This window comes from Cornus florida, unplaced genomic scaffold (genome assembly GCF_030987335.1).
Source record: "Cornus florida cultivar Cherokee Brave unplaced genomic scaffold, ASM3098733v1 CherokeeBrave_3.0.0_Hap2_Chr05, whole genome shotgun sequence".
NCBI lineage: Eukaryota > Viridiplantae > Streptophyta > Magnoliopsida > Cornales > Cornaceae > Cornus > Cornus florida.
The window spans coordinates 109,476,861-109,499,206 of NW_026775575.1; the positions used below are offsets into that span (position 1 = coordinate 109,476,861).

The following is a 22,346-nucleotide window of genomic DNA, read 5'->3' on the forward strand; positions in this document are numbered from 1 at the left end:
GCTCTCGATGTTTCTAGTATTATCTATTTTCAGTTTCATTCTCAGTTGAACTTTTAGTTAGGGGTCCATCAGTGGATTTCCAAGTTGTAACTTTGAGGTTTTGGAGGATTGGAGTTTAAATTTTCAGTTGTACATGGAGGATTTTATAATTAATGTTTCTTTCAGTTTTATTCTATTTTTATTGTTCTTTTTGTCATCTGTGTTCATTTTAAAATACTCTAATTGTTTGATATTCCCTCGGGTTTGGGCCTGGGCCTGATCAACCCGTGTCTCGGATCCGAGGGGTATCACAGGGCTCCCCCTCCTAGGGTTTCTACAGATCGTCTTTCGTTGAATCCATTAGGTACTTCCCCCCTTCCAGCCGAGACATCTACCTCAGGCTCTGATTATGTTCTTACTCATGAAGAGAGGAAAACAATCATCTCTATTCGCCGCATCAAGTTCTCTATTGCTTCGGTAATGGAAGAATTTGATATTTCTGAGGAAGTTGAAATTGCAGAATATCCCGAGGGTGCCGATTTTACCTCCGGCGAGGGAATTGAAGAGAATGACTTGCTTCTTTCGGTAGGGCATCTTAACGCCCTCCGATTCCCTCTTCATCCCTTCTATCATTTAGTTTTCAACAAGTTAGGTCTTGCCCCCCTTCATGTAAATCCTAATTTCTTTCGCATCCTTTCGGCACTGTTGGTGCGCCGAAAATTAGAGGCTCTGGATTTGACCCTTGCCGACCTTCTGCTTACTTACAATATATCTAAGCATGGAACCGAGCCTGGTCGCTTCTTTTTCACCTCTCCCCTTCATTAGAGGATATGCACGAACCTTCCTTCATCCGAAGAGAAGTGGAAAGAAATGATGGTTATAGTTAAAGGAAAATGGTTCGTGCCCCTATCAATTACGCTCCCCATCCCGCGCAAGTTCGGGAAATTAGGTATAGAATACTTAACCTCCCTTCATACCAAGTGTTCTGGCTGTTTTCCTTGCCAAGTCTTAATGTTTCGCCGTACTTATGAGTTTCTTTGTGTTTTTTCAGCTACATTCCCATCCTTCGCAGTAAGGAACAGACTTTCTTTTCTTGAGGAACGAGTCTGGAGTGACCCCTCGCCTATCGAGGACCTGCTAACTTCTTCAAACCTCAAGGATATTGCCTCCAGTGCTGTTGCTGCAGACCTCATGGATCTGTCTCTACCATCCTTTGACAGTTTCCCCATGACTGAGGAGGAGATACGAAGGGCTGAGGCTTTAAAAAAGAAAGCCGAAGATGCCCAACCCTTGGTCGTTATTAGATCTACTGAGGATGAGGTGGAGGCTGAGGAACCACCAATGAAGTAATCTCGCCTCAACCCCCCATCCTCTAGCAAGGGCAAGGTCCCTTCTAAAAGCAGAGGGAAAAAGGCTGGAGAGGCCGAACCTGAAGATGAAGACAGGGCCTTTGTTCTGGCTGAGACTAGGGCTCCTTGGACTCCTTCCTTCACCAGGGCTGACAGGTCAGTCCTGCACTCAGGGGATTCTGTGATTACAGACCCTTCAGCTGCACTGGCCGTGGCTCGAGGGATGTGGCTCCCAAAGGACGAGGAAGCCATCAGCCAAATGGGGTTGGAACAACTACTCCACTCTGCCCCGGTCCGGGCCATAGAGGTTCACATTGCTCCTTCAGAATTATGTTACTCTTGCTTGCTTATGTATCCATTTATGCTCATATTTGTTCCCCTGTTATACAGAGTCTATACCACACCATGGCCCTCTGCGCCACTGCTGAAGCCCAATCCCTCTCTATCAAGAAGCTGGAAAAGGATCTTGACAATGCAGAGAAGAGAGCCGCCACTGCCTCTACCAATCTGAAAATAGCTTCTGAAGCCAAGGATGCGTATAAGAGGCAGTTGTCAGCCTCTGAGGCTAAGGTGGATTCTCTTCAGGCCGAAGTTCAACGCCTGACCGAGGCTCTTACTACTTGCTTCAAAGCGGGGAAGCAAATGCAGGGGCGCTACTCCTGTCTGGCACACCTGGCTAGTGCTAAAGCATTCCGGTCTGGCTATAATCAGGGCTCAGGCCCTAGGACGATGGATCCGGACGCTTTTGACAAGCAGGTGGGGGTGCACTTCCCATATGATAAAGGGCCAGAGGCTTTGGAAGTTGAAATCCGCTTTGCCGAGATGGTGAAGGCGCACCTGAAGGGTACTCCTAGCTCTTCTGCCCCTGCGGCTTCAATTCCTCCTACCCCAAGTCCTACTGTAGTGGATGCTTTTTAATCTACTCCCTTCGATCCGAAGAGGAAGTAGAACCATGTATTTTGTTTTTATGGACATCATGTTTGGGATAATGAATATAATTTTTTGTTTTAGGCTTTCAATACCTGATTTGTTTTTGCTGTATGCTTTTGATACTGTTCATATTTTTCTGACTGGTAATGTGTTTAAACAAAACACATTGTCTTTATGTTTCGGATTTATGCTATCCGAGAAAAAGCAAGGATGGTGGGAAGAAGGAGATCCTTTTAACAGTTTAGTTGATATCTCAGGATGATTCATATGGACAATGATTTAACTGTTAAATGAACTCTCCTTGCCTTTTACTTGCCTGCAGTAGACGTATACATACTCTTTCCTTCTCGTGTGTTCCTGATGTGGGGTGGATCATGATAAACTTATGATATATCCACATCCACAGGGTATTAAACACTTGGATTCCGGAGGCAAGAGTTCTGATCCGGGCACCAGAGGTCTGAAGCGAATTATTCCTCGGCACTGAGTGTGGAGGAATAGTGTTGAATAGGACACTTAGGGTCCGAAGCTGTCTCGGACACTTAGGATCCGAGGCGAATTAAACACTCCCTGGCGCGGAGCCGGAGGGGAGGTTTTGCCGAGCCGAACACTTAAGGTCCAAGGCGAATGAACTACTCCCCGGCGCTGAGCCTGAGGGGAGGTTAAATGAATTACTCCCCGGGGCTGAGCCTGAGAGGAGGTTTTGCCGAACTGGACACTTAGGGTCCAGAGCGAGATTTTTGCTGAGCCGAACACTTAAGGTCCGAGGCGAATGAACTACTCCCCGGCGCTAAGCCTGAGGGGAGGTTAAATGAATTACTCCCCGGCGCTGAGCCTGAGGGGAGGTTTTGCCGAACCGAACACTTAGGGTCCGAAGCGAATGAACTACTCCCTGGCCCTGAGCCTGAAGGGAAGTTTGTTTATATTTTTTTCTCAAACAACTTATCATGAGGCCGAGGATTCAAAAATGATAAGAGGCCAAGAAAGCGAGTAACAGTGGCTGTGAAGTTTCCTATTTGTTAACTTTGGAGACTTTCTTCCTCCACTGATACTCCCTTCTTGGCAACCAAATGTTGTGGACCACGCATATATGAATCGCATTTCTTTTCTATTTTTATCCGATGTGGGATATAGACTAAATTTTGTCAAAAAGGTCGGTGTAAGGAATGCCTCTGGTATCGAGCTTGACGGCCTTAAATACCAGTGGGCCCTCCTTACACCGTAATTAACTATTTGAATATTCCCATATATAACAGAATGTAGCACATACTTTTTTGTCGATGTGGGATATAAAGTTTTAAGCATAGGCCATCATTCATGTTTTTTTGTTTTTTTTTTAAAAAATCATTGTGACGAATGCTTTTTAGCAGCTTGCTTCTAATTGCATAAAAATTGCATAGTGCGACTTGGCATGCGTAAAAATTGCCTAATGCGATGCATGCATAAAAGTTGCATAATCATAGAGTAGTATGGCCCCCCATTTTTATAAAAAGAAACAAAAATAGAGTAGAGTTGTACTAAATATAGAAGCAAAATAAAGAAAAGTTTGGCTGACTATGGACATACTCAGCCTTATTTGTGAAGAATTTGTAGTAAAATTGACAAATTTAACTAATGGAAATACCTTTTCAGGTGTATTGCGTTCCAAGGACGCGCAATGGGACGTCCGCTAGCTTCGGCCAAACGATATGCTCCTTTCCCCACTACTTTGGTAACCCTGTAGGGTCCGGTCCAATTAGGTTCCAGTTTCTTTGCATGAGCTGTCTCCTGCTTCAAAACCCAATCGCCTACCACAAAGCTCCTGAATTTGACGCGTTTGTTATAACTGTTACACACCTGCTGTTGGTATGCCGCGAGCCGAATTGCTGCTGCATCCTCCTTTCGTCCACAAGATCAAGGCTATGTTCGAGTTGTTGCTCATTGTTCCCTTCCAGTACCAAGGATGTCCGAAGGGTTGGGATTATGGACTCGGTAGGAATGATAGCTTCGGATCCATATGCCATAGAAAATGGGCTTTCTCCCGTGGGTCGTCTTGGAGTGGTTCGATATGCCCAGAGCACTTGAGGGACATTCTCGTACCATTTTGTCTTCAATTTCTCCAATTTTTTCTTTAAGCACCCAAATATCGTGCGATTAGTTATTTCAGCTTGCCCATTGCCTTGTGGATGACTAACTGCAGCCAATTTTTGCAGGATTCCATGTTCGCTAAAGAACTTTCTTATACTTCTGTTATCGAGGTTCTTACCATTGTCCATTACGATGACCTTTGGTACCCCAAACCGGCAAATAATGTTGCTCCAAATGAAATGCTTTACTTCTTCGTGGGTGACGCTAGAGAAGGCTTCAGCTTCCACCCACTTGGTGAAGTAATCCGTAGCCAGAAGCACATGCTCCTTTTTTTTCCATGGTTTTGGGTAACGGTCCTACTACATCAATCCCCCATTGGGCGAACGGCCATGGATTAGCCATGGTGTGCAAACCTTCGGCAGGTTGATGCTTTATTGGACCATGGCGCTGACACTTGTCACATCTTCTTGAGTATTCTTCGGCATTCCGAGCCAAGTATGGCCAAAAATAACCTTGGGTTAGAATTTTGTGTGCAAGGGATCTTCCTCCCGAGTGATTTCCACAATCTCCTTCATGAATTTGTTTTAGAATTGTGAGAGCCTCAGTAGGGGTTAAACACTTAAGATAAGGACCGGAGAATGACCTTCGGTACAACTGGTTATTGATGATTGAGTACTTAGCCGCGGTAAGCCTAAGCTTCCTTGCCTCAGCTTTTTGATTTGGGAGAACTCCCTCCTTGAGGTAGGCCTCGATTGGATCAATCCAGCATGGCTCGTGTGGAACTTCCGGGATTACCATCACCTCTTGCCGGGGATTAATGCTGGGTTCTTCGAGAACGTCAATTGGAACAAGCCGAATCAACTCTTCATCTGAAGATGATGTGGCTGCAGCCAATCGATCTGCTTCGGCATTTTCATCTCGTGGTACCTGATGGAATTCGATTTGATCGAACTCCCGGATAGCACTCTCTACAGCATCTTTGTATGACTTCATACGTTCCTCCTTGGGAGAATAGTGCCCTGTCACTTGATTGATCACAAGTTGTAAGTCACTAAAAACTTTTAAACACCGTACCTGTAGCTGTTTAGCTAGCCGAAGTCCGGCAAGCAACGCCTCATACTCGGCCTCGTTATTAGTAGCTGGGAAATCTAGCAAAATTGACTGCTGCAGCTTGGTACCCTCGGGTGTTGTGATGTCAATCCCGGCCCCTGCCCTTTTCTGGTTGGAAGAGCCATCAACCCGTAACTCCCAGTACGGCTCTTGAAGTGTCGGTTCCTCAGGTTGATCTTCATACTCTAGTAGGAAATCCGCTACTGACTGCCCCTTGTGAGATACCTCCGGTGCATAGGTGATGTCAAAAGAGCTAAGTTCAATAGCCCATTTTGTAATTCGACCAGACAAGTCTGGTTTAGCTAGGATAGCTCGTATAGGGTGATTTGTAAGTACCACTATGCTGTGAGATTCGAAGTAATGTCGAAGTTTCCTCTTGGCATAAATTAACGCCAGGATTACCTTTTCCGTCTTGCTGTACCGTGTCTCGGCATCCGTCATCGTTTTGCTTGTGTAAAAGATTGGGTGCTGAACCTTGCCTCCTTCTTTGATCAACACTGCGCTTGTTGCTACAGCTGATACTGCCAAGTACAGGATGAGAGTGTCTCCGGGCGCTGGAGCAGAAAGGATTAGGGGCTTTGTCATGTAGTTTTTCAATTGATTGAGAGCTTCCTGCTGCTGAGGTCCCCACATATCTTTGTTTTTGGATCGAATAGCATCAAAGAAAGGTTTATACTTATCAGATAATCGGGATATGAACCGGCTGAGAGCCGCAATTCGGCCGGTTAGAACTTGCACTTCCCTGCGGGTTTTTGGCTCTTGGTTCTGTATGAGTGCCTTTGCCTGAGCTGGGCTTACTTCTATTCCTCTTTTATTTACAATGTGCCCGAGGAACTGTCCTGACGAGACGGCGAAGGAGCACTTGGTGGGGTTCAGCTTCATATTGTACCTCTTGAGAGTATCAAAGACCTCCTGGAGGTGCTTCGGGTAGTCCTCTTTCCGTATACTTTTGACCACCATATCGTCGATATAAGCTTCAACTGTATTCCCCAGTAGATTATTGAAAATTTTATTGACAAGTCGCTGGTAGGTGGCTCCGGCATTCTTTAGACCGAAGGGCATCACCCTGTAGCAGTAAGTGCCCGTCTCTGTGATGAAAGCGGTTTTCTCCTCATCTTCAGGATTCATGGGAATCTGATTATAGCCGGAGTATGCATCGAGGAATGTGAGCCTCTCATAACCTGTCGTAGCATCCACCATTTGATCAATCTTGGGCAGAGGGAAGCTATCTTTTGGGCAAGCTTTGTTAAGGTTGGTATAATCTACGCATACCCTCCATTTCCCATTCTTCTTTTGAACGACTACTACATTTGAGAGCCATTATGGGTATTGCACCTCTCGAATGAATCCTGCTTGTAATAGTTTATTTACTTCCTCGGCTATTATGCGATTCCGTTCAGGTGCGAACCGTCGGTGCCTCTGCTTGACTGGCCTAAATTCTGGGTTAACCCTCAAACTATGGCATGAGACCATAGGATCGATCCCCACCATGTCCGAGTGATCCCAGGCAAAGACATCTGAATTGCACCGAATGACCCCGATCAATGCTTCATTCTCTTCGGCTGTGCAAGATGAGCCAATGTAGGTGACCTTCTGAGGGTCTTCGAGGACTACCTCTATAGCTTCGAGGGACTCCTCGGTAGGTGCTTCAGCCTCGGCTTCTTCCTCTACCTTGAGATACTTCGGCAGAGGATACTGTAACTGCTATGTGATTGCGCCTTTGGGATTCGCCTCCAACTGAGGTGATTTCGACGCCTTCTTTGCTTCATGTAGCGTTAGCATGTAACATTCTTTTGCAGCCACCTGGTCTCCCCAGAGGTCGATGACTTCCCTGCCATCTGGGGATAAACACCTCATTACTTGACGAAGGGTAGAGGGGACTCCGTTCATACGATGGATCCAACCTCTCCCCATAATGAGGTTATAAGATAGATGAATCTCCGTCACGACAAAGTTCTCCTTCAGAGTCCTCTTTGCTGCAGTAATGGATAGATCGATCACCCCAAGCGGATTCACCTTAGTACCATTAAATCCCATTAGGGGGCTGGAAGTTGGCCTGATGGACGATGGTGAAACCCCCAACTGATCAAAAGCTGTTTTTGTAATGATGTTGGCGCTACTTCCCGGATCTATCAGCACCCTCCTGATCATATAATTCACTACCAGGAGGCTAATGACTAAGGGGTCCTCATGCGGGCGCTGGACTCTAGACAGATCATTGTTACCGAATCCAATGTTGATGCTGCCTGGTGCAACCGTGTTTACCGAAGACAATCTTCGTAACTTATGAGCCTCTCTCAGCCTGGATCTGTACAACTCTTCAGACTCTTCATCATCCTCTGACCTTCTGTGTATAGCATGGATAACCTTTACCTGACCGCCCTCTACCCGTCGAGGGTTAACCTCCCGAGGTTTACGTACTCCTTCGTGGCGAGATACTCCACCAACTCTCCTCTCGCTATAATGCTTTCTACCTGTCGTTGAAGGGACCTGCAGTCATTGGTGGTATGCCCATAGTCTCTATGGTAGGCACAATGTTTGCTTTTGTCCCTCTGCTCCAAGGGTTGTTTCATGGGCTGAGGAGTTGCGAACCTCGTCTTATTCTCTTGGAATAGGCACGCTAAGGTAGTACGGAGAAGGGTAAGCCTGTCCTCTGTCCTTCGCCTCTTCTCAGGCGCTTGGGTGACTTGTGTGGCGGTATGAGGAACCTTCTGCATCCTTGTGCTCGCAGCTTTCTCTCGAGACTTGTTTTCCACTGTGACGAGGGTAGCGTGCTGTGCACGGTGGGCTACGTTTTCCTCCAACCGAATTAGATTTGTGCCCTAGCGTTCAAAGTCTGCATATCCGGGGGGGAATATTTGACCAAGGATGTGTGAAACTTGGTTCCCTGGATCATTGCCAACTTAAATGTTTCGATTGCCGTGGCAGGGTGGCAATCTACTATCTCCGAGGCCTCCATATTAAACCTGGATAAGAAATCTTGCAGAGTTTCTCCCTTCCTTTGCCTTATGGTGAAAAGGCTGGTGATACTTTTCTTCTGCTTCTTATTTCCGCAATACTGGGCTAAGAACATAGTGCACAAGGTCTCATAATCAGGGATAGACTTGTGTGGCCTATTCCTGAACCATTCTAACGCTGTTTCGGTTAAACTGGTAGGAAAAACCTTACACATCCACGGATCGTTATGATCGTCCAGTGCCATCTTTTGCGCATAATGATCGAGATGCCGAGAGGGGTCTCCTGCCCCATCGAACTGGGTGAAGGATGGCATAGTGAACTTTTTTGGTCTCTCCACAAGGTACACATCGTCAGTAAAGGGGGTCTTGACCAAGGAGTTCTTGTGCTCTTTAGCCATCTCAGCTGGTGTCTGAACTCTTAATAGCTTCTTTTCGTCGAAGGCATCTTGTACGCGTGCGCCATCTGGAACGCCATTAGACCATACCGTAAGCCTATGGCTGGACTCGGCCTGTTCGTCCTGTGTGCGGCACGGGAGATTATCCGAAGCAACCGCCTCGGACCTCGTCCCTTGCTTTTGCTGAACCTCATTAGGTCGAGCCCCATTGGGTGGTGTCCCGTTGACCGGAGGCTCGTGAACTGGAGGTAAATTCTGGGTGGGGGGTGGTGCTGCAGCATCGCCTGGTGGTGGTTGTGGCGTTAGCCTGGCCATTGCCGTGTGCAGCGTATGAGTCTGCTGCTGAAGCGCAGCTATCTGGGCGACACTCGTATCGTTTGCTTGCCGGAGTGTCTCAAATTGGTGCAAGAACTCCTCTCGCATCTTTTGCATCAATTCTATCTGTTGATTCATTGCTGACTCTCCGTTTGACATTCCAGATACGACTAAGGATTTGATTTGAAGAACAAGTGGGAGTATATTTTTATACGATTCCCACAGACGGCGCCAAAGTGTAGGTGCAAAATTTCGCTCAACCAATAATGATTGAGAAAAATAGAACAACACACTCAAAAAACAATAAGAATAAATAAGAACAGTGTATAGAGAAGCGTAGAATTGCTTGATCCCTTTATTGGAGGTCTAAACCTCTATTTATATACAAAAGATTGTAAAATTATGGTAGGACTCGCGTTGCTTGCCCTCCAATTCTTTCTATATAAACATTCTTTACTAATAGAATTTTTTCCATTGTCTAATTTTCCATACATAAAACTTGCCTTGTACAAAACTTCCTATCTCAGAATTTTCCTTCTACGGTAAATCCTTCAACTGGTAGGACTTGTGTATTCTTGAATAACTGGGCTGAACATATTTTGATCCGGCTGGGCTTGAGTAACGGACCGAATGTTAAATATTAACAAGTTGGGCTGATGACCTCTTGATTCGGCCTTGATGGAGGTTGGAGGACAAATAACAATGGTCTTGGGTTATAAATACCCTCAATTTGGGCTTGAGCATGATGGGCCTTATATGTCCTTGGAATGTAGATATGTGTAGTGATGACGTGTGCGCTTTTTATTGGAGGGAGTTTTTTTCCCTCCACAGACCCCAATGAGTCAAACATGTTCATAGCAGTAAAGTTCGCCAGCAATACCCAATTTGATTTGACTCAAATTTCGGTTATACCATAAACTTCAAAATGGAATATTTCAATCACCTAGATTACCGATATGACGTATACTTGGCCGACACCCAAATTGATCGAATCAAACTCAAGTTACAGATGGATTAAATTTTAAAAAAAAAAGAAAAAGAAAAAGAAAAAAAAAAGATATGAGTTATCATAACTAATTTATATGATAAACCCAAAACAGATCACAAAAGGGAAGAAAATTAACAAAAGAATAATAAAGGATTGAAATTGAAAACAAACATCTCAAAGAATAATGTAGATGGGAGGGGCAAATTTAATTCCCACAATGGATAGAGGAGGACGTGGGTTTGGGAATCGAATAAAAAGAGAGAAAAAAGAGAAATGATGATTACTTAATTAAAACGGGTCGATTTTTTTTTTTTTTTTGAAAAAAAAAGTTGATGTGTTATTTTTTTATTGGAACACATAAGGGATAAGTAGGGTGAAATTACTCACCAGTGTGTAACTAAGCATTATCCTTTATATTAGAAAGACACTTGTCACTTAATTTTTGTACTCTGGTAGGTGAGTATGCAGATGCTATCCTTCACTTATCTTCAATATTATGATAAAAATTCAAGCAGCTAAATGTTACATACAAGATCTTGTGATGGGCACCACTATAAAATCGAGATCATCGTTATCAATGGCTATTTGAGTAATCTTTTGACTTGTTTTTACTCCGTTAGTGTTGTATGTTTTGGGTTTGCTTACAGAACAGACCCAGAAAATTAAGTGAGGGACGTAGGATTTTTTTTGTAATTTATAGGCATGTAATTTAAATAAAATAAAATTAAAAAAAATTAAAATTAAAATTAAAAAAAAAAAACTGAATATGCTATAGTCCGTCCCTGCTTGCTTAGGCTAATAGGTAAAAAAAATTATCATTTTGAAATTTCAAATGTGATGCAACATCTCAATATTTGTTTGGATCTTACAATTGGTATCAAAAGGTCTTGAGATTACACATAAAATTTACAGAATTATTGACGCATAAAATCAACACGACTTTGGATGAACCGAAAATGAAGCTGAAGCGCGTGCTTCAAAATAGAAACGGAGTCGGAGAAAATGCCGGAATGATTGTTGAAGGCGGCGATTGTCTGTAAAAATCCAACATATTTGTCACCAAATAGATTCAACCAATCATACAAGTAGCAAATAACACATGACCAAACAATAACTCCAAATTCAAAGCAGACACAAAGTTTAGTAATACTTCTTTAGATTCCAAACTAGTCAGGTTGACATTGAAACATAAAATAATAAAGATATTGAGTTTGTGATAATGGTTTTATGTAATTAGATAATACAGCGAAACACGCATAATACAACTGGTGAAACCATTCTATAAAAATTGAATGTTAAAAAATATTTAATTCCAGATATAGTAATTATTTTCAATAATTGTATTCTTCTTATAAAATTCTTCAAAACTGTTTTTTTCAAAAAACTCAACAAAAAGCCTTTTAAACCTTAATTATACTTCACAAAAAATGACTCCTACACTAGTATGATTGTTGTTAGTTCGAGTTTTTAGTCCATTCTAATAGACAACACTTCCTTTCAATCTATCTATATACATATATATATATTTAACGGCCATTGTAAAGAAGAATGGAATATAACCTAGAATGTCGCTGTAGCTTCTGACGTGAACTCAGGCCGTCGGTGTAAACTTCCTCTTTAGGGTACTTAGATCGGACGGTAATGGACCGATCATCTTTCTCCTCGGAAATTGCAAAGAGGGAGGGACGCCACTCGACCAAAGAGCCAGACCTCGAGGAGGCCACCCTGCCCCGCTTCCGGCTGCGGTACCGGTTGCAGCTCCTCCTAGACGACGGCGGCGGCGGTGCCAGAGGCACGAGAGACCGTGTTTCCTCCACTAACGGCGGATTTGTCATCGATACCTTCGGACGAGAATTCTTAGACCCGTAGCAGGAGACAATTTCCAACAAGAACTTCATAAATCAGATATATATGTGTGTGTGGGTGTGTGTGTGTGAGAGAGAGAGAAGAGCTATGAAATTGTAAGAATCATGTGGTTACAGAGTGAGGCGAGGAAGCATTGGAAAGTCTTTCTATGGTTTGGCTCAGCTACCATACCTTTTATAGAGAATTTCTAAGAGCCTAATAAACTGCCCCCAAATTATTATTTTAATTATGAATTAAGAATTTAAGACAGAAGTTAGAGTAATACTGTAATCATTTTCACGTAAAAATATGGTTGTATAAAAATGAAGTGAATTGCTTAATGTTCAACTGTTAAATAAACGGATTGAGCTGGAGTTTTAACCATGAATAAGACAAACTATTAATATGGTTTTTTTAAAAAAATATTTTTGAAAAATTCAGTGCCTCTTTGTTGATTAAGAAAGCAATAAAATAAATAAAATATCATGAAAATTTAAAAATATAATATGGTTCGTGAATTGAGGAACTAAGCTGATTTGATTCACAAATTTATGGGCGAACAAGTTTTGAGTCCAAACAATCTTTAAAATCTCATTTCATTTTATCAAAAGACCGACATACATCATACTAGTATTATCAATTAATTCTGAAAAGCCTTGTCCCATGCATGTAACTTCGTGCGGTTGCGTTTCCTTTAAATTCGTTACCTAACTAAAGGTACTTAGGGATAGCAAATGCCAAAACGTTTAATTTATAGGTACGCATTTCAATAGTTAATGTTTAATAAATTTATAATTAATAGATTTTTGTGGAAGAACTAGGTCAAAGTTTGAGCCCGGGGCGAACAAAATTGTATTTATTTGTATTACCATTCTCACAAAAAAAAAAAAAAAAAATCCATGTTTAAAATGTATTTATAAATAAATTAATATATATACTCATGTCTTACTTTAATTAACCATCACATGCACATATTTTTTTACCTTATTTTCTCAACAACATATAAGCCAGCAAGTAATCAACCAAAGAATTATATAGGAAATTATTTATGGCTTAAGGGATCTATAGTAATGATATGACCGTTACACGTATCAATTTCAATCTAGTTGAAATAATGGCATTAAAAGTTGCATAGCATATCATATCAAGAGAAGCAACACAAACACATTAGCACCACAAATTTCTGGCCACGAGAGCAGGGAGTCTTCAGCTGCCTCATTTTCAGCACAACATTACTTTCTATCATACTCTCTCTCTCTATCAACACTGTTTCTACCCTTCCAACCTTCTAGGTAGAAAACTACTACTCAACAATCGAAATCGCCACCAATTCCAAAGGCCACATGTAGATGCAAATTTAATCGTTTTAGATACTTATCTTCCAACTGATGCCATATAATATCTAAATTTATTCGAATTAAATGAAACGAGAGTACAAGTTTGAAATATCCAGTGTCCAGTTACTATCAGTGTCATATAGATATGCCCAGTTGCTTCGATAGGAAGGCATTAGGGCCACTGGAAGATTATACAGCTGGTTCATTATTGTACACCTATGTAGGGATACATTAAATGAATGGGTACAGAGTCCCTATATTCACTTTCACGTAGACAGCTCAGTTCATGCTTAAAAACAATCATGCATGGAGCAAAACGAACTATGATTTAAGGCCTAAAACAAACACGGTAGGACATTGCATTTACGCGATAGTTGCAGAACCTTCACGAGCTATCGTGTCACCTTCCACAAATTACTGAACATGTCTACCACATAGACAAGCAAGATCAGTTGAATGAGACCTTTCGCATAATGCCAACTGGTTGAAAATCGAAACGAATGGAAGGGCAGAAATAGCAACAAACAAGAGAAGAAAAGAAATCAACGGTGACAGACATTAGCAGTAGGAGCAGCAGAGCAACAACAAAAGCTACTAAAATAACATACAACAATCATCCTCTAGCCCTGCGAATTATTCTCATAGGGGTCCAACTAAAAATAGTAAAATTTTGACTAATCAAGTTGTGTAGATTTGCCGTGTCCGTTTGGAGCGCACAAGAACAAATGTGAATCCGGTGAGTCTATTACCAGAAGGATTGAGGAGCTAAATATGTGTTGGGTGCCAAAACTAGAAATTTCTTACAACAAAAGATATTTTCATTGCTAAAAATCACCCATAAGGTAACAGAATAATTAAAATTCAAACAGGTACAATTCAGGCTCACAACTAACAAGTACGAAATTTCACGGAATGCTTATGAATGGCGCACACAAATAGTAGCACATAGTCATGTTTTAAAGTGCACAAATTTAAATCCATATAATTCTCGATTCAACATAACCGGTCTCATGTGAGGCTAACCTTCTCCACAAATTAAAAGAGCTCGAGACAGTAGAAGACCACCCAAACCTCTCACCGAGGCAAAATAGATATTATAATTAAGAAATGCTTTTCACTTTTGAGAGCAAAACAATATCTTAATGATGACCAGCTTATCCAATTGAAAATCGACTCCATTCAATATTGACGATTGTATGGAGATGCGTGTGGAGAACCATTGTTCTCAGATGGGGGACCTTGGCCAGGTGGTGGTCTCACTCTTGCGTACTCTGCAAATATAACCCATCCATCCAAATACTACAAAAACAAGAAAAAATAACAATCATCATAAAATATATATTTATGTATAAAAGGGGAGAGAGAGAGAGAGAGAGGAGGAGTGCTGCCCTTCTGTAACTGATTTATTAGATAATATTTCCATTCATTTAAAAACTTCCATAATCCCCCAAACATAAATCTTTCGATAGTTTAAGAGGTAGAAAAATGCGGGTGATCTGGGAAAACAACAGTGACTCAGAAACTCTATAACTTGTCAGAAGTACAAGATCAAAGGACAATAACAAAGTACATATACTAAAACATGCATCTTTGGTTTTTTTCCGATTTTCTTGTTGAGGCTATTAAAGATGTTAAGAGCGTGTGCCTCTTACAATTCTTTCTTTGTTCTAGTTCTGGTAATAGGAAATGATGGCATTCAGAATTCATACAGGAAACTCAATTTTAGAAGGACGACATGGCAATGAACAAGGAAAATACAATATTCAGGAAAAAGAAAATGAATTGACCTAAACTACTGTAGTTGACTACAAGTCTAACCTTCATATATATAATTTTTTTCACAAAACCAGTTGCACACATAGAAAAACTTAGCAGACCCACCATCCAGCATATTTGACCACCTAACTCTAGAAAAAAATTACTTTATAATGCCTATGAACCAATTCATTTTTGTTCCTTTAGTGGGTTTTAGGTTGCTAGGGTTAAAACATTTGATAAAAAGAAAGGTTGAAGTATAATTTTATGTCAAAAGGAGTAATTAACAAGAGAACTGGTTGCAGGTTGAAAATTGCCTAAAAATAAGGAAAAGAAGAAAGGTATAATGTATCTAGAAATTGCTTGTATAATCATTTAAGCATCATGCCTAGGTATAGGTCACACAACCAGAATTTTCCGCAGATTCCTCTGAGATAAATAGTCTTTTTTGTGCAATTCAAATGGGAAGTAAGTCTCTGTAACTTATTGGTGAACAAGAATACTGGAAATTCAACGGACCCTCTCTTTCCTTCTTTTTCTTGGGAAATAACTGAGATGAATGGATTTTTTACCATAAAAGAACCCCCTCTTTTTACGTTCATGAATTTTACTGATCAATAATGATAATAATGCTAGCCATTTTAATTTGATATACACAATAATCTAAATTTCTTTAACACCAAACAACTTTAAAATTCTGAAATTTTCAACTGAACTGATTTTCATTGAGCTTGAAAACGTACATAGGTATGCTGTTGGATTTTTTCTATTCCAACTAGGACTTAAACCTTGAAGAATATCTATATATTAAAACTTAAAATTGAACGAATCTAAACCAACTAGAAAGCATATGAAATAAGTACAAAATAATATAAGGTTAATGAAACTAAGACTGATGGACCAATATAACTGCCATTATCCAGAAATCTAAAAATCATAAAAATATCCTTCAGCCCTGTATTTTAACAAATATATATATATATATAAATAAAACTGAACCAGCAGTGTGAAGTTAGAGAAAACATAAAATAAGAATCACCAGAGAAACTTAATTATGCAAGTCCCAGTTGAGTCCCGTCGTGAAAGTCAACAATTTTATAGGATCTCTCACTTCTTTACAGTTCTTTTCCTTGAGTTTCTTGTTTACTACATCAAGGATATTGTAAATAAATAATATTTTTTACTTGAAATATATATATATATATATATATATATTTTTTTTTGGTGTAAAACTTTTCTCAGTATGTCTAGCATAAAGTTATAGGCGAACTTAATTTTCTTATTGAATGTGTGAAAGAACACGCGTATGCGTGCATGTACATGTGATGACCAACCTCTCAAGTACTTCAAAACTTAAAAAAAAACACAAAGAAGTGTGGTCAGTAGTCAGCTCACCTTTCCATCCATGCCCTTCATACCTGCTGTAGCCTCTTCTAAAGTCGTATATCTTACGAAACCAAACCCCTTAGAATATCCAGATATACGATCAGTCACTACTCTAGCTGCAACATGCAGAGAATCAATGTTAACAATTATTAAAGAAGCTTTGATAAATATATGTATTTATCTCACTTATCTTACCATGAACAACTTCACCAAACTTCGAAAAGGCTTTTTTAAGCCCCTCTTGAGTAGTACGTTTGCTAAGCCCTGAAATACAGAAGAAATAGAATCAGGTCAAACTCACAGTAACTTAAGAAAATGCCACCGCCACAATATTTAAAGCAGCATGACATACAAATCCTAAAAGAAGTGACTGCAAGATTGCCAATTTCAAGGGTTCACAAGAGCCCAAATGATTTCAAAAGCAAACAAGACATTATATGGCCATAAGTTCATAACACAATCTTATTTTGCACAAAGTGGCTACTCTCAAACAAGAATCTACCTCATCACACTTGCTACTCAAGCTTTCACCATAGCAACAAGCAATGAGTCACATGCTTACTAATTAACATAAAATATAGGGTAAAGTGCATAAAACCCCCCCTGAACTTTCTTCTCTTTCTCAAAAAATCCCCCTTGAACTATTATTTGGACAGTAAACCCCCTAAACTATTTCAATTTTTGCAAAATACCCACTCCGTCAAACTTTCCGTTGATTCAGCACAGAGATTTCACCTCTGCAGCTCACGTGACCAACTCAATTTTTTTTAAAGACACTATTACCCTTATGGCCCATATTTACTGGGTTAACTCATTTTAAATCCCAATCCATGTTCCCACCTTCCTTTGTCAAACAATTCAAACCCTAATAAATTTCTCCCACACTTCTGCCTCTCTCTCCCTTGAAAATTGAAGATCCATGTCAAAGGAAATTAGAACACAACAACAACAATACTGGTCCCATAGAAAGGTATATGTGTATATATATATATATATGTATGTTTATGAGCTAGAGATAACCATATTTATACAGATAACCCCAATAAATTTCTCTCCACTTCTGCCTCTCTCCCCCTTAGAAGTTGAAGATCCACGTCAACTGAAATTAGAACACAACAAAAACAATACTGGTCCCCATAGAAAGATATATATATATATGTATGTATATATGTATGTATATATGTATGTATATGTATGTATATATGTATGTATATGTATGTATGTATATGTATATATGTATGTATATGTATGTATGTATATGTATATATGTATGTATATGTATATATGTATGTATATGTATGTATGTATATGTATATATGTATGTATATGTATATATGTATGTATATGTATGTATGTATATGTATATATGTATGTATGTATGTATGTGAGCTAGAGATAACCATATATATACAGAGAGCACTACAGATGGAAATCCATAGAGAATAAACTCAAATTTTGTTCACTCTTAATTCTCAACCATTATCGCTCGTTCGATCCACATTTAGTTGATTAATTTTTCAACTCACTATTTCTATGGTTTAAATTGGAAAAACCCAATTCAGATTCTGTATTGTAGAGAGAGAAAAGGCCCAATTTTGATTATCTCTTGAATAGTTCATCCCTGCATTCTGTTATGGAATTGAAGATGATGATTGATAACTATTTTTTAATGTGATGGAACTGTTGCCTATCTTTTAGAGTTTGTTTTGCAGACTAATTCAAGAAAGGAAGGAAGAAAGAGAACATAGCTTCAATGGAGGAAAAAAATATAAAGTGTATATGTTGAGCTCAAAAAGTTATTTCTCTCTACAATACAGAATCAGAGAGAGTTTTTCTGAAACCCAATCAAAGAACTCCGGATGGAACGTGATCGGAAAGGATCTAGTGAGCCATGGAATAAGAATCCAACATTCAGCTACAAAAGCAGCAAAGATATTGAGATCCAGGAGCTCGACGATGATGAGAATGAAGAAAAATGAGACAGAGACCGATAACCCAACTTTCTGTATATTACTAATTACTCATTCACTCTATTATATCAATCAAACCCATCACCATCCACGACTCTTTGACACCATTTTCTTTTTTAAGTTTGCTATTTTTGTCCCTCCCTATCCATCCAAACCCAATAGATAAATTGTTGGAGAACTCTTGCCGTAGATCATGTGCAAATGAAGGGATTGTATGGCGCTAGAAATCAATATAACCAAACAATTGTGATAAGGTTGAAGATGTCAAGATGAAATCTACCGTTGAGTTTGGAATTAAGAATGAAGATGATTTCAATGGCCGAGTTTGGATCAAACAACGATGAAGTGCAAGTTAGCAAGGAATGATTCAGTCTATATATATATGTATATACATATATAATTCTGTGAGAGCTTCATGCATATAATATAACTGAAGGGAAGGATTGTTTGCCGTGAGAAATAGATATAACAAGCAGTATAGTATTATGAACTTATGATGTGATGTCTCTTTTTAATTGGTCAATAAGATTGCCTTGTCATGTCAGCATATTAAGTTGGAAAATAAAAGAACAGCTGCTTCACCTTAAGGGCAAAAAAGTAAACTTTTTTCCACTAACAATTTTGACGGATTGTCCTAGAATGAACAATTCTATAGTTTAGGGGGTTATTTTTAGTTTAGGGGGGTTTATTGCAATTGGGTCATAGTTCAGGGGGGTTTAATGCACTTAACCCTAAAATATATTAGATCCTAGTGCCTAAATTCTATCTGCGGTACAAGAAAGTATAAATAAGTAAATAACAGGCCTGAAGTTGTTTATGGACTCCAGAAAATAATTACAACAACAAAATATTTACAGAACATTTCTTCCATTGACTTTCTAAAACCTAAACTTCTAGAAGTTGAATTACCAATGAGGGGGAAAGAAAATAAGCAGTCCCCTTCTTGTAAACCAATTGTGAATTGACATTTGACATATGTAAAACCAACAGTATTTCTAGATCAAGGATCACTCCTGATTATCTGTATTATTATCAAGATATAAACTCTATTATCACTTCCTTACTTTTATAGAAATAATAAAAATATCCACTACATGTATAAGAAACACAACAATATAGTTCGTTCAATATGTGGTGAGAGTAATGATTTATCATTTATATAAACGTAGTATCGTACCAAAGATCAGTACAAAGCTTGTATTTAGGTACAATAATTTCAGATGAAATAACAAAAGACTTTGAAGGAGACATTCCACAGTGCATGTGGTTTATGGATGATATAGTGATATTGGATATTCGCAAAGGAAACTTAACAATAAAATTAGAAGTGTAGAGAAATACCATACAATTAAAAGATTTGAAAATTAGTACAATTAAAACTGTGTATGAATTCAAGTGGGCGTGCTAGAGTGGTTGTCAAGCATGACTAGAAATCATGCATAAATAAAATAAAAAAATAAAAAAGAGTATATGAAATGTAAATTTCATAATGATTTAGATCCTGATAAAATAATGGGTCACACTTTAAAACCAAATGATTATTCAAAATAATCAATTTCATTATTTAGGATCGTAATACAAAAGGACAAAGAGACAGATAGTGATATAACTAGTAGAATTGGATTAGAGCGGACAAAATAAAGACAAGTTAGTGGTAAAAGATATAAAATAGGTTAAAAAGAAAATTATATAGATACGTTATTAGGTTAACTATTCAATATAGAACCAAGTGTTGGCACTTGTGTATTGAATTGAGAATGTTAAGATGGATGGTCAAAGTGACTAAAAGAGGTAGGGTTACTAATGAAAGTCAGAGGAAAATAAGAAGTGACACCTATAAGTGAAAAAATAAGAGTATACTTGGATGGTATGAACAAAATCAACACATACAATGAAGACTTATAGATGTGTTAGTAAGATGATGAAGATTGATTTTAATAAAAGGTAAAAGACAAAGAGGGTGACCAAAACTAAAGTGGGATTAAGTAGTTCGAAATGATTTTAAAAAGTAAAATATAATAGGTGTGATGATGTGGCTGACCCCATTCATATGAATTAAGGCAAGAATGATGGTGAAGACGACCTTCTTAGTCAAGTGGACCAGTCTAAAAATAATTCAACATTTGCAGAGGTGTTAAGAAATTGAAAGCCTATCATATTAGTTATAGTAAGGTTCACAGATACATGTCTCCTACTTCCTAAACTTATCAATAATTTTAAAGTAATTTTTAATTTAAACACATATCATAATTTGGGGACAATCCTATATGTCATTAAGTGACATTTTCAGAATAGAAAGCACTCTAGTAAGAATAATGGAATTGCTTGAGATAATTCAAAAGGCTAAAACTCATAAGCATAAGCAAGAAATTTCAATTTCAAGTTCAAGTTTCATCACTTCATGCGAATAGAAGCTGAAGGTTACGTGTGTATCTGCAAGAAATTTCAAGTTCAAGTTTCGTCACTTCATGCAAATAGAAGCTGAAGGTTATGTGTGTATCCACCACCTAGTTTTCTCTACTTAGCACTATGAATTGTCATGATTACTACCAGACAATAGCCCTTACAATTGTACAAAGAAAAATATGTTTACAAGTACAGAACACATACAGAAGGCTTTAGAAGCAAGCAAACAAAGTTGCAGCAAAAAGCACCCAAAATCAACAATGAACCTATACCTACTATTTTATTAAAAACCCAACATAAAATCATATATAATAACATTAATAACCCCTTTCCCACCACCCTGAAAACAAAGAGATTGATGACAATTGTTTTATCATAAATCCCAGCAGCTCAACATCTTTGAATGACCTCCTATCCTCTCCAACAAAATACACCTCAATAAGCTAAAATGGCCAACATCCAAACTGGTCTAACTCGCTCACCTATAGAGACAATCCATGAATTAATCAGCTAAAGTACTTAGCCAAGAGTATTTGTTGTCCGTAGGCAACACATCTAACATTCGGCACCCCTTAAATTGAGTACATCAATGTACCGTTTCACCTTCATAAGGTTGTAGTACCAATTCAGTAGGTAGTCCAAGAGGTGTTAGGCTGCATAACCGTCTTTCAAGGTTACATACACTTGAACTGCAGGGGTTAAACTAAAGAAATAAAACAAGCTTAAAAATCAAACATAAAAATATAAAAAGATTTCACGGCAGCAAACTCTTCAATCAAAACATCAAAGATTATATATCATACACTAATGACTGATTCTGTAGTTTAGAAATTAATAAAATTTAATCCAAAAAAAAAAAACTTTATTCACCATTTGTTTGGCTGAGTTGATTTGCCTTTTCATTCCTTGATGAACCATAAGCAATAAAGTTTTTCTATTTAATATCCATTTTCTCAGTGAACAGACAAAGTAATCGTGGATTTTTTCCCCTATATTAAGTAACAATTGGATTCACATATAAACTCAAAATTAACCGTGAAAATGTATGATGCATCAGTAAAATAAAAGAGAGAGAGGAAAATTAAAAGAAATTAATGGCATTTTCTGATATATAGATACTTGCCGGAGACGAAAAGGTTGGTGGAGGGATCAGCCGGAGGCGGCTTTTCCATTTGGGTCATCGGCGGTGGAATGAACGGGGAAGTTGAAGTTAAAGTTGAGAAAAACCCTCTAAGCCCACGCGGTTTTGCCGCCGCCGCTACGGCCGCTCTCATGGCCATGGGATATAGATGTGTGCGAGGGTTTTAGAAATGCCCTAAACTGAAATGAACACAGGGCTTTAGTCAGATTTCTAGAGTACCGAGAGAGTTGGCACATGTATACAGATATTTACGTTGAGACTTGAGAGTTCATTTGATCAAATTACTAAACTACCCCTACACTCAGGGCTAAGCAAGTGTTGTCTTCATACTCTTCAGATGTACTTATACAAATTAACATGAGTAATATTGTCATTTGAAAGTTTGTGTGGATGACATCAGCAGTACACGGTATTGA

The 22,346-nt window shown here is 39.0% G+C and overlaps 1 protein-coding gene across 1 annotated transcript; it reads right to left on the bottom strand.

Annotated features, from left to right (window-relative positions):
* Positions 1-10,886: 10,886 nt before the first annotated feature.
* Positions 10,887-22,150, bottom strand: LOC132308486 (organelle RRM domain-containing protein 2, mitochondrial-like). The gene is made up of 5 exons (XM_059806577.1): positions 21,913-22,150; positions 16,609-16,677; positions 16,423-16,529; positions 11,651-14,571; positions 10,887-11,124 (listed from the first exon to the last, which is right to left on the bottom strand). The coding sequence occupies exons 1-4, from the start codon at positions 22,067-22,069 to the stop codon at positions 14,452-14,454; spliced, it is 453 nt and encodes a 150-aa protein (XP_059662560.1). The 5' UTR covers positions 22,070-22,150; the 3' UTR covers positions 10,887-11,124; positions 11,651-14,451.
* Positions 22,151-22,346: the final 196 nt, after the last annotated feature.